The sequence below is a fragment of the Oncorhynchus gorbuscha genome, linkage group LG14 (assembly GCF_021184085.1).
Source record: "Oncorhynchus gorbuscha isolate QuinsamMale2020 ecotype Even-year linkage group LG14, OgorEven_v1.0, whole genome shotgun sequence".
NCBI classification, from domain to species: domain Eukaryota; kingdom Metazoa; phylum Chordata; class Actinopteri; order Salmoniformes; family Salmonidae; genus Oncorhynchus; species Oncorhynchus gorbuscha.
This window is the reverse complement of record NC_060186.1, coordinates 79971695-79984979: the sequence shown is the minus strand read 5'-3', so window position 1 is coordinate 79984979 and position 13285 is coordinate 79971695. Positions and strand designations below refer to the sequence as shown.

Genomic DNA, 13285 nt, shown 5'->3' with positions numbered 1-13285 from the left:
GACTTGGGGATTGTGAAGAGACCTCTGGTAGCATGTCTTGTGGGGTATGGATGGGTGTCAGAGCTGTGTGCTAGTAGTTTAAACAGACAGCTTGGTACATTCAGGATATCAACACTTCTTACAAAAACAAGTAGTGATGAAGTCAATCTCTCCTCTACTTTGAGCCAGGAGAGATTGACGTGCATATTGTTAATGTTGGCTCTCTGTGTACATCCAAGAGCCAGCCGTGCTGCTCTGTTCTGAGGCCCAGCCGTGCTGCTCTGTTCTGAGGCCCAGCCGTGCTGCTCTGTTCTGAGGCCCAGCCGTGCTGCTCTGTTCTGAGGCCCAGCCGTGCTGCTCTGTTCTGAGGCCCAGCCGTGCTGCTCTGTTCTGAGGCCCAGCCGTGCTGCTCTGTTCTGAGGCCCAGCCGTGCTGCTCTGTTCTGAGGCCCAGCCGTGCTGCTCTGTTCTGAGGCCCAGCCGTGCTGCTCTGTTCTGAGGCCCAGCCGTGCTGCTCTGTTCTGAGGCCCAGCCGTGCTGCTCTGTTCTGAGCCAATTGTAATTTTCCGATGTCGCTCTGTGGCACCTGACCACACGGCTGAACAGTAGTCCAGGTGAGACAAAACTAGGGCCTGTAGGACCTGCCTTGTTGATAGTGTTGTTAAGATAGAAACTAGGGCCTGTAGGACCTGCCTTGTTGATAGTGTTGTTAAGAAGGTAGAAACTAGGGCCTGTAGGACCTGCCTTGTTGATAGGGTTGTTAAGAAGGTAGAAACTAGGGCCTGTAGGACCTGCCTTGTTAAGATGATAGGACCTGCCTTGTGTTGTTAAGAAGGTAGAAACTTGTTGATAGGGTTGTTAAGAAGGTAGGCCTGTAGGACCTGCCTTGTTGATAGTGTTGTTAAGAAGGTAGAAACTAGGGCCTGTAGGACCTGCCTTGTTGATAGTGTTGTTAAGAAGGTAGAAACTAGGGCCTGTAGGACCTGCCTTGTTGATAGGGTTGTTAAGAAGGTAGAAACTAGGGCCTGTAGGACCTGCCTTGTTGATAGTGTTGTTAAGAAGGTAGAAACTAGGGCCTGTAGGACCTGCCTTGTTGATAGTGTTGTTAAGAAGGTAGAAACTTGGGCCTGTAGGACCTGCCTTGTTGATAGTGTTGTTAAGATAGAAACTAGGGCCTGTAGGACCTGCCTTGTTGATAGTGTTGTTAAGATAGAAACTAGGGCCTGTAGGACCTGCCTTGTTGATAGTGTTGTTAAGAAGGTAGAAACTAGGGCCTGTAGGACCTGCCTTGTTGATAGTGCTGTTAAGAAGGCAGAGCAGCGCTTTATTATAGACAGACTTCTTCCCATCTTAGCTACTGTTACATCAACATGTTTTTACCATGACAGTTTACAATCCAGGGTAAACTCCAAGCAGTTTAGTCACCTCAACTTGCTTAATTACTACATTATTTATTACCATATTTAGTCTAGGTTTAAGGGTTTAGTGAATGATTTGTCCCAAATACAATGCTTTTAGTTTAAAAAAATATTTAGGACTAAATTATTCCTTGCCACCCACTCTGAAACTAACTGCAACTCTTTGCTAAGTGCTGCAGTCATTTCAGTCGCTGTAGTAGCTGACGTGTATAGTGCTGAGTCATCCACATACATAGACACACTGCTTTACTCAGAGCCAGTGGCAGGTCATTAGTAAACATTTTAATAGTAAGGGGCCTAGACAGCTGCCCTGGGGAATTCCTGTTCCTACTTGGATTCTGTTAGACAGGTAACTCTTTATTCACATTATAGCAGGGGGTGTAAAGCCATAACACATATGTTTTTCCAGCAGCAGACTGTGATCGATGTCAAAAGCTGCACTGAAGTCTAATAAAACAGCCCCACTATCTTTTTATCATACATTTCTCTCAGCCAATCATCAGTCATTTGTGTAAGTGCTGTGCATGAACCTCCTTCCCTATAAGCGTTCCGAAAGTCTGTTGTCAATTTGTTTACAGTAAAATAGCATTGTATTTGGTAAAACACCATTTTTTCCAAAAGTTTACTAAGGGTTGGTAACAGGCTGATTACTGGCTCAAATAGCAGAGCAAATGGGGCTTTACTATTCTTGGGTAGCAGAATTATTGTGGCTTCATACTGTAGATTCATCTATTAGCTCTAATAGGTTAACTATATACACTGTAGGTCTTTACTTCAACTTAGAAAACACTAAGTTTGGATCCTGATTGGTCAATGGCCATTAGTTGTTGACGATAATCCATGCAAAAGTATCAATCCACTGTCCCACGGCCCAGCCAGGCATTCAGAAACTGTCCCACGCCCCAGCCAGGCATTCAGAAACTGTCCCACGCCCCAGCCAGCCATTCAGAATCTGTCCCACGGCCCAGCCAGGCATTCAGAAACTGTCCCACGACCCAGCCAGGCATTCCGAAACTGTCCCACGGCCCAGCCAGGCATTCAGAAACTGTCCCACGGCCCAAACATTTGCCTAACATTTGGTTAGGTACAGAAGGGGTTAATAATAAGCCTATCTGACCTTTGCAACGTGTTGCAGTTTGTTTTCCTTCTGAATCTCCACCGTGCCATGCATATGAACGAGACAGACAGCTTCTCTGAGCCAGGCCAATTCATTTATTAGGATCATTAGAAAATGGATATATCCAAAGAAATGGCAATAGAAACCAGGTCAAACGAACTAAAAATGCACAGTTTGCTGTCAATGCAGCTGCTTGTTGATTGTGTGTTTAGCTTTAGATGGCTAGCTAACTTTAGCTAGCAAAGGAGAAGTAACGTTAGCCTAGCTATCCTCCATAAACATCTTATTGATCCGACAATCAACTGGTTGTTGCCTATTTGTACCTCTGCTATAAAGCTTACATGCCAACGATTTGTTTAGCATAGCAACGTGGAATGAACCATCCCAATAGAATTAACGACTGGGTCAAACCATCCCAATAGAATTAACGACTGGGTCAAACCATCCCAATAGAATTAACGACTGGGTCAAACCATCCCAATAGAATTAACGACTGGGTCAAACCATCCCAATAGAATTAACGACTGGGTCAAACCATCCCAATAGAATTAACGACTGGGTCAAACCATCCCAATAGAATTAACGACTGGGTCAAACCATCCCAATAGAATTAACGACTGGGTCAAACCATTCCAATAGAATTAACGACTGGGTCAAACCATCCATAATAGAATTAACGACTGGGTCAAACCATCCCAATAGAATTAACGACTGGGTCAAACCATCCCAATAGAATTAACAACCAACCTGTTTGGCTAGCTACTTTAGAACCTCAGAACAAACAACTGGCTTTTACACAAACTAAATTGTCTGGTGGAAGGATGAAATAAAACTAATTTACTCATTAAAATGTTCATGTTTTTAAATGAAAACATATGGTTAATCTTGAAAAAAAATATAAAAAAATGGCTAACTGTTTTATAAAAGCAACAAGGTGCTCGAACTCGGGAATTCATGTGTGATAAGTCCTTTTTAGAGGGAGTTTCCCGGGCCTAGGCTCAGAGCAGCCCTCTTTCGGGAGTTATCACACCATAATCCTTAGGTTCTCATGCCTTACTTATTAAATAATAAACTCAAGAAGGCTAAATGAATGCTTGTCACCTTACCGAGCTCATTGGAGACAAAGGAGTCAGTCTGCACCCTCTCACAGAACTTGTATGTTTCACAGCAGACCAGAACTGGCACGTTGAACGTCCTGGCCACCAGAGCTATCTGAGATGTGCCCACACGAGACATCACATAGCCATTAGCCAGCAGGGCATGGGCACCCAGGAACACCTTCGACACCTGGGAGAAAGGGGCAAGTTTAATGATGGAATCTTTAGTTAAATTAGACCACATATAAAACAGACATGTGCTGTGGGGAGGTTAGTTAAAAGAACAGGGAAGAGCGAGAGAGTTAAATCAAAAGAACATAAGGAAAACTATTCACTGTGATTTTGGATTATCTACAAGAGGTCCACGACGTGATAAATCAACAAGTGCATAAATGATAAAGTTCCACAGTGCAATGACACCTCCAGTCCTCTAGGAGGCAATCAACTGTTTTGTGCCCACATCAGGTGGTAGGGCTGGCTACTGCCAGGGATGACACAATGTTATTGCGATACTTAGGTGCCAATACAATATTTACTGCGATTCTCACGATTCTACAGTGCCTCCAGAAAGAGACGGAATTCTAAACAGATTTTGTAGCTCACCCATAATGACTGTGAAAACATGTTTAGAAAATGGTAGCAAATTTATTGAAAATGAAATACAGAAATATATAATTTACATAAGTATTCACACCCTATGGCTTCCATCTGGCCACTCTCCCATAAAGCCCAGCTTGGTGAAATGCGGTAGAGACCGTTGTCCTTCTGGCAAGTTCTCCCATCTCAGCCAAGGAACTCTGTAGTTTTGTCAGACTGGTCATTGGGTTCTTGGTCACCCCCCCTGACCAAGGTCCTTCTTGCCCAGTTTGGTCAGACATCCAGCTCTAGTCTGGGTAGTTACATATTCTTTCCATCTCCCAATAATGGAGACCACTGTGCTTTGTGAAACGTTATACACTGTAGAAATTGTTTCATATCCTTCCCCAGATATATGCCTCATCACAATTATCTCGGACATCTACGGACAGTTCCTTGAACTCCATGATATAGTTTCGGCTCTGACCTGCACTGTCAACTGTGGGACCTTACATAGACAGGTGTTTCTTTCTAAATCATGTCCCAACAATTGAATTGGCCACAGGTGGACTCCAATCGTTGTAAGTGACATCTCAAGCACGATCAAATGAAATTGTCAAGTGTCATAGCAAAGGGGTGTGAATACTTATGTAAATGAGATATTTCTGTATTGAAGTTTTCACTTTTTCCACTTATTTTCCACCATAATTTGCAAATAAATTCATTAAAATCATACAATGTGATTTTCTGTTTTTTTTTCTCATTTTGTCTGTCATAGTTGAAGTGTACCTATGATGAAAATTACAGACCTCTCATCTTTTTAAGTGGGAGAACTTGCACAATTGTTAGCTGACTAAATATTTTTTTGCCCCACTGTATGTATGAGGACTAGGTTACCTCAGGTAGTATGTATGAGAGCGCAGAAATGAGGACGTAGGTGCAGCTGATGCCTCTCTGTACGAGACGTCTCAGAGCCTCCCTTCCCTCCAGACGAGGCCGGCTGTCCACCACAATAACGCGGAACTTCCTGCTCTTCTCAAACGCCTCGCACAGGATGTGGTTCACCAGGGACGAGCTACGGAAGAATAGGATATGACATCAACAACTGATGAGTTCTTTATTGACCCCCTAGCCTGGTCCCAGATCTGCTAAGAAGGGGGGCGAAGGGACGCAGGCCCCAACCAACCTCTAACCCCTAAAACTCAACTCTGAACCTCGAAGCCAGGTCCACCGCATTTTCCCCCCACTGTTCCCCTCTAATCAAATCAAATCAAATGTATTTATATAGCCCTTCGTACATCAGCTGATATCTCAAAGTGCTGTACAGAAACCCAGCCTAAAACCCCCAAACAGCAAGCAATGCAGGTGTAGAAGCACGGTGGTTAGGAAAAACTCCCTAGAAAGGCCAAAACCTAGGAAGAAACCTAGAGAGTAACCAAGCTATGTGGGGTGGTCATTAACACCTTAACACCTTGGAGCGGGTTTCATTAGTGGTTTTACAGTCCCTCTTCTGGCTGTGCCGGGTGGAGATTATAACAGAACATGGCCAAGATGTTCAAATGTTCATAAATGACCAGCATGGTCGAATAATAATAAGGCAGAACAGTTGAAACTGGAGCAGCAGCACGGACAGCAGGGACTGATTTAGACCTGGGAGACCAGGTGTGTGCATTTAATTATCAGGTAGATCAGAAAAGCAGAAGGCTCCGGACCTCGTAGGGTCAGAGTTGAGTACCCATGTCCTATACTCGTAAGGTGGTACTACTGTAGAATTGAGAGGATTGGATAGACTTTACAGGTGGGAGACAGGATGGGAGATCAGTTATGTATTGTATTGTAATGTAGTGAATTTGGGGTGTATCCCAACCGCGACTCAAACCCTGGTCTCTGTGACTGTCAGTACAACACTTATACATGAACACCTTGGAGCGGATTCTACTTAGTCATTAACACCTTGGAGCGGTTTCTACTTAGTCATTAACACCTTGGAGCGGTTTCTACTTAGTCATTAACACCTTGGAGCGGTTTCTACTTAGTCATTAACACCTTAACACCATGGAGCGGTTTCTACTTAGTCATTAACACCCTGGAGTGGATTCCACTTAGTCATTAACACCCTGGAGTGGTTTCTACTTAGTCATTAACACCTTGGAGCGGATTCCACTTAGTCATTAACACCTTGGAGCGGATTCCACTTAGTCATTAACACCCTGGAGTGGTTTCTACTTAGTCATTAACACCTTGGAGCGGATTCCACTTAGTCATTAACACCTTGGAGCGGATTCTACTTAGTCATTAACACCTTGGAGCGGATTCCACTTAGTCATTAACACCCTGGAGTGGTTTCTACTTAGTCATTAACACCTTGGAGCGGTTCTACTTAGTCATTAACACCCTGGAGTGGTTTCTACTTAGTCATTAACACCATGGAGCGGTTTCTACTTAGTCATTAACACCTTAACCTCTTGGAGTGGTTTCTACTTAGTCATTAACACCCTGGAGCGGTTTCTACTTAGTCATTAACACCCTGGAGCGGTTTCTACTTAGTCATTAACACCCTGGAGCGGTTTCTACTTAGTCATTAACACCCTGGAGTGGTTTCTACTTAGTCATTAACACCCTGGAGTGGTTTCTACTTAGTCATTAACACCTTGGAGTGGTTTAACACCTTGGAGTGGTTTCTACTTAGTCATTAACACCTTGGAGTGGTTTATAGTCATTTAGCGGTTTCATTAACACCTTGGAGTGGTTTCATTAACACCTTGGAGCGGTTTCTACTTAGTCATTAACACCTTGGAGTGGTTTCTACTTAGTCATTAACACCTTGGAGTGGTTTCCACTTAGTCATTAACACCCTGGAGCGGTTTCTACTTAGTCATTAACATCTTGGAGTGGTTTCTACTTAGTCATTAACACCATGGAGTGGTTTCTACTTCGTCATTAACACCTTAACACCTTGGAGTGGTTTCTACTTAGTCATTAACACCATGGAGTGGCGGTTTAACACCATGGAGTGGTTTTAGTCATTAACACCTTAACACCCTGGAGTGGTTTCTACTTAGTCATTAACACCTTGGAGTGGTTTCTACTTCGTCATTAACACCTTAACACCATGGAGCAGTTTCCCAGACACAGATTAAGAATAGGCCTGGACTGAAAAGCTATTTCAATGGACATTCTCAATTGACCATGCTATTTAACTCGGTTAAATCGCAGTGTCCAGGTGACCACAGAACTATCTATCTTCTCCCTAAGAGGCTCAGACCTCTTGATTAAAAGTCGTTATTGTTTTCTTACCATCCATAAACTAGAATGACATCTCCATCACTGATCTTCTCTATAGCGTATTTAGATATGGCCTTGGCTGCCAGAACTATCTTCTCCTCTATGTACCGGTCTATACACGTCAGCAGTTTGGTCTTCGCCTATGGAGGGGGAGAGAGACAAAATGACCACAGAACTATCTATCTTCTCCTCTATGTACCGGTCTATACACGTCAGCAGTTTGGTCTTCGCCTATGGAGGGGGAGAGAGACAAAATGACCACAGAACTATCTATCTTCTCCTCTATGACAAAATGACCCAGAACTATCTATCTTCTATACACGTCAGCAGTTTGGTCTTCAGAACTATCTATCTTCTATGGATGGAGGGGGGGGAGAGAGACAAAATGACCACAGAACTATCTATCTTCTCCTCTATGTACCGGGTCAGCAGTTTGGTCTTCGCCTATGGAGGGGGAGACAAAATGACCACAGAGACAAAATCTATACCAGTTTGGTCTTCGCCTATGGGGGGAGAGACAAAATGACCACATGACCACATGGGGGGACGTCAGACAAAATGACCACATGGGGGGAGAGACAAAATGACCAGCAGTTTGGTCTATGGGGGAGAGACAAAATGACCACATGGGGGGGACAAAATGACCACAGAGACAAAATGACCACATGGGGGGAGACAAAATGACCATATGGGGGGGGGAGACAAAATGACCACATGGGGGGAGAGACAAAATGACCACATGGGGGGAGACAAAATGACCATATGGGGGGAGAGAGACAAAATGATCACATGGGGGGAGGAGACAAAATGACCACATGGGGGGGGGAGACAAAATGACCACATGGGGGGAGACAAAATGACCATATGGGGGGGGGGAGAGAGACAAAATGATCACATGGGGGGAGAGACAAAATGACCACATGGGGGAGGGGGAGAGACAAAATGACCACATGGGGGGGGGGGGGACAAAATGACCACATGGGGGAGAGAGACAAAATGACCACATGGGAGGAGAGAGACACAATGACCACATGGGGGGAGAGAGACAAAATGACCACATGGGGGGAGAGACACAAAATGACCATATGGGGGGAGGAGACAAAATGACCACATGGGGGGAGAGACAAAATGACCATATGGGGGGGAGACAAAATGACATGGGGGGGGAGAGACAAAATGACCACATGGGGGGAGGAGACAAAATGACCACATGGGGGAGAGACAAAATGACCATATGGGGGAAACAAAATGACCATATGGGGGGGGGACAAAAGAGACAAAATAACCATATGGGGGGAGAGACAAAATGACCACATGGGGGGAGAGACAAAATGGGGGAGAGACAAAATGACCACATGGGGGAGAGAGACAAAATGACCACATGGGGGAGAGACAAAATGACCACATGGGGGGTGAGACAAAATGACCATATGGGGGGGGACAAAATGACCACATGGGGGAGAGAGACAAAATGACCACATGGGGGGGGAGAGACAAAATGACCACATGGGGGGGGGGGACCATAAGAGACAAAATGACCACATGGGGGGGGGGTGAGACAAAAAAATGACCATATGGGGGGGTGAGACAAAATGACCATATGGGGGAGACAAAATGACCACATGGGGGGAGACAAAATGACCATATGGGGGGGGGGGGAGAGACAAAATGACCACATGGGGAGAGACAAAATGGGGGGGAGACAAAATGACCACATGGGGGGGAGAGACAAAATGACCACATGGGGGGGAGAGAGACAAAATGACCACATGGGGGGAGAGAGACAAAATGACCACATGGGGGAGAGACAAAATGACCACATGGGGGGATGACCATATGGGGAGAGACAAAATGACCATATGGGGGGGGAGACAAAATGACCATATGGGGGAGACAAAATGACCACATGGGGGGAGAGAGACAAAAAAATGACCACATGGGGGGAGAGAGACACAAAATGACCACATGGGGGGGGGAGAGACAAAATGACCACATGGGGGGGAGAGACAAAATGACCACATGGGGGTGAGAGAGTCAAAATGACCAGACGTAATATGGATATGATGAGTGAAACATCTTTCTGACCACAACCTGGCCACTGACACACTGTATTCTGAATGTACCTCCTCCTCTTTGCATTGACTTGGAATATTGGAGATTTCTTTCTTGATGTACTTGATTGCGTTGCCCATGCTCGCTGACAGAGGTCGACACTGATTGAGAAAGCTGCAACAACAACAACAACATGGTGGTACAAGCTCAACCCTGACACATGATTCACAAGATGCTAGTTCCACAGTAAGATGTGACATACAATGCATTCAGAAAGTATTCAGACACCTTGAATTTTTCCACATTGTTACGTTACAGCCTTATTCTAAAATAGATTAAATGTCCCCCCCCCCACAATCTACACACAATACCCCATAATGACATGACAATACCCCATAATGACATGACAACAACCCCATAATGACATGACAATACCCCATAATGACATGACCATACCCCATAATGACATGGGGGGGGGGAGAGACCCCCACAATACCCCATAATGACATCACTATACCCCATAATGACATGACAATACCCCATAATGACATGACAATACCCCATAATGAATGACCCCATAATGACATGACAATACCCCATAATGACATGACAATACCCCATAATGACATGACAATACCCCATAAAAACAAAAACAATACATTTTCATAAATGATAACCTTTACTCATTAATGGCATGACAATACCCATTGACATGACAATAATAATACATAATAATAATAATATATGACATTTAGCAACCCCATAATGACAAAGCAAAAACTTTATACAGTTTTTGTAAATATAAATAAATAAAATAACAAGGGATTTAGAACCCTTTACCCTGGCATTATGCTTACCAACTGAGCTACACAGGACCACAGCCTCCAGTCTTCTTGGGTATTGACGCTACAAGCTTGGCACACCTGTATTTGGGGAGTTTCTCCCATTCTTCTCTGCAGATCCTCTCAAGCTCTGTCAGGTTGGATGGGGAGCGTCGCTGCACAGCTATTATCAGGTTTCTCCAGAGATGTTTGATCTTGTTCAAGTCCGGGTTCTGTCTGGGCCACTCAAGGACATTCAGAGACTTGTCCCGAAACCACTCCTGTGTTGTCTTGGCTGTGTGCTTAGGGTGGTTGTCCTGTTTGAAGGTGAACCTTTGCCCCAGTCTGAGGTTTCGAGTGCTCTGGTTTTCATCAAGGATCTCTCTGTACTTTGCTCCGTTCATCTTTCCATCGATTCTGACCAGTCTTCCAGACCCTGTCGCTGAAAAACATCCCACAGCATGATGCTGCCTCCACCATGCTTCACTGTATGTGTCTTTTACTGAGGAAGCCTTCCGTCTGGCCACTCTACCATAAATGCCTGATTGGTAGAGTGCTGCAGAGATGGGAGAGCCATCCAGAAGGACAACCATCTCCACAGAGGAACTCTAGAGCTCTGTCAGATTGACCATTGGGTTCTTGGTCACCTCCCTGACCAAGGCCCTTCTCCCCTGATTGCTCAGTTCGGCATGGTGGAAAGTTCTAGAAAGTCTTGGTGGTTCCAAACTTCTTCTATTTAAGAATGATGGAGGCCACTGTGTTCTTGGGGATCTTCAATGTTGCAGAAATGTTTTGGTACCCTTCCCCAGATCTGTGCCTCGACACAATCCTGTCTCGGAGCTCTATGGGCAATTCCTTCAATCTCATGGCTTGGTTTTTGCTCTGACATGCACTGTCAACTGCGGGACCTTATTAGACAGGAGTGTGCCTTTCCAAATCATGTCCAATCAATTAAATTTACCACAGGTGGACTCCCAATCAAGTTGTAGAAACATTTCTAGGACGATCAATGGAAACAGGATGCACCTGAGCTCAATTTTGAGACTCACAGTAAAGGGTCTGAATACTTATGTAAATAAGGTTTCTGTTTTTTTATATTAGTAATGTGTGTGTAGATTGATGGGGGGGACAATTTAATACATTTTAGAATAAGGCTTTAATATAACAAAATGTGGGAAAATGGTAAGGGGTCTGAATACTTTCCCGAATGCACTGTATGAACATAATATTTCACAGAATGTGTTATGAGGATCCTGTACCTGATATAGGGCTTCAGTTTGTTGACCAGATCCCTGGACAGCTCTTCATTGGGTGGAGTAGTGTAGTCCCTGATCACCTGTTGGAAGAGGTATAGTCGTAGGTATAGTCACAGGTATAGTTGCAGGTATAGTCACAGGTATAGTCGTAGGGTATAGTCACAGGTATAGTCGTAGGGTATAGTCGTAGGGTATAGTCGTAGGGTATAGTCACAGGTATAGTCGTAGGGTATAGTCGTAGGGTAGTCACAGGTATAGTCGTAGGGTATAGTCGTAGGGTATAGTCACGGGTATAGTCGTAGGGTATAGTCACAGGTATAGTCGTATGTATAGTTGTAGGTATAGTCACAGGTATAATTGTATGTATAGTCGTAGGTATAGTCACAGGTATAGTCGTAGGTATAGTCACGGGTATAGTCTTAGGGTATAGTCTTAGGGTATAGTCTTAGGGTATAGTCTTAGGGTATAGTCTTAGGGTATAGTCTTAGGGTATAGTCGCAGGGTATAGTCGCAGGGTATAGTCTTAGGGTATAGTCGCAGGGTATAGTCGCAGGGTATAGTCGCAGGGTATAGTCGCATGGTATAGTCGTAGGGTATAGTCGTATACAATCACCCGTGTGCATACATAGCACCAAAACAGAGACTGATGGATGTGGGAAATGTAAGACACTTCAATGTCAGTGATTATCATATATATATATATATAACAATTATTTAATAAAATATTGAATTTGGCCTTCACCACCATACCCCATAGAAACACATTCAGAAAAATAAGAAACAAGGTGTTGAAGAGTCTGTCCTATATCTAGGAGATAAACACATTTTACACATATTTAGTCAGTCGTACTGTACCTGTTTGAAGGCATGGAGCAGGGCCACAGAGCGAGCGTTGGATCCCGCCACGATGCCCTGGGAGTACTGCAGACCCAACCGCACGATGGAGGGGTGGATCACTGTAGAGGGAATGCTGACAGACAGAACCAAACAATTACCCACCAGATCTCAGACAGAACCAAACAATTACCCACCAGATCTCAGACAGAACCAAACAATTACCCACCAGATCTCAGACAGAACCAAACAATTACCCACCAGATCTCAGACAGAACCAAACAATTACCCACCAGATCTCAGACAGAACCAAACACCCACCAGATCTCAGACAGAACCAAACAATTACCCACCAGATCTCAGACAGAACCAAACAATTACCCACCAGATCTCAGACAGAACCAAACAATTACCCACCAGATCTCAGACAGAACCAAGACAGACAGAACCAAACAATTCAGATCTCAGACAGAACCAAACAATTACCCACCAGATCTCAGACAGAACCAAACAGATTACCCACCCATCAGATCTCAGACAGAACCAAACAATTACCCACCAGATCTCAGACAGAACCAAACAATTACCCATCAGATCTCAGACAGAACCAAACAATTACCCACCAGATCTCAGACAGAACCAAACAATTACCCACCAGATCTCAGACAGAACCAAACAATTACCCACCAGATCTCAGACATAAACCAAACAATTACCCACCAGATCTCAGACAGAACCAAACAATTACCCACCAGATCAGACATAAATTCATAAATTAATAAACAACCACTTGCCGAGACCAATTTATCACCAATCAGATCACAGAAAGACTTTTAGTAGAAAGGGTTAGA

At 44.3% G+C, this 13285-nt stretch overlaps 1 protein-coding gene across 2 annotated transcripts in view; it reads right to left on the bottom strand.

Annotated features, from left to right (window-relative positions):
- The window catches only part of LOC123995462 (translation initiation factor eIF-2B subunit delta-like), a 39625-nt gene that overhangs the window by 2011 nt on the left and 24329 nt on the right, over positions 1 to 13285 (bottom strand). For both annotated transcript variants that reach the window (XM_046299093.1, XM_046299094.1), the window contains 6 exons: positions 12456 to 12570; positions 11604 to 11680; positions 9595 to 9697; positions 7484 to 7611; positions 5084 to 5261; positions 3620 to 3800 (listed from right to left, as the gene is read on the bottom strand). In XM_046299093.1, the coding sequence (XP_046155049.1) occupies positions 3620 to 3800; positions 5084 to 5261; positions 7484 to 7611; positions 9595 to 9697; positions 11604 to 11680; positions 12456 to 12570 (782 nt within the window). The remainder of the gene's footprint in view (positions 1 to 3619; positions 3801 to 5083; positions 5262 to 7483; positions 7612 to 9594; positions 9698 to 11603; positions 11681 to 12455; positions 12571 to 13285) is intronic.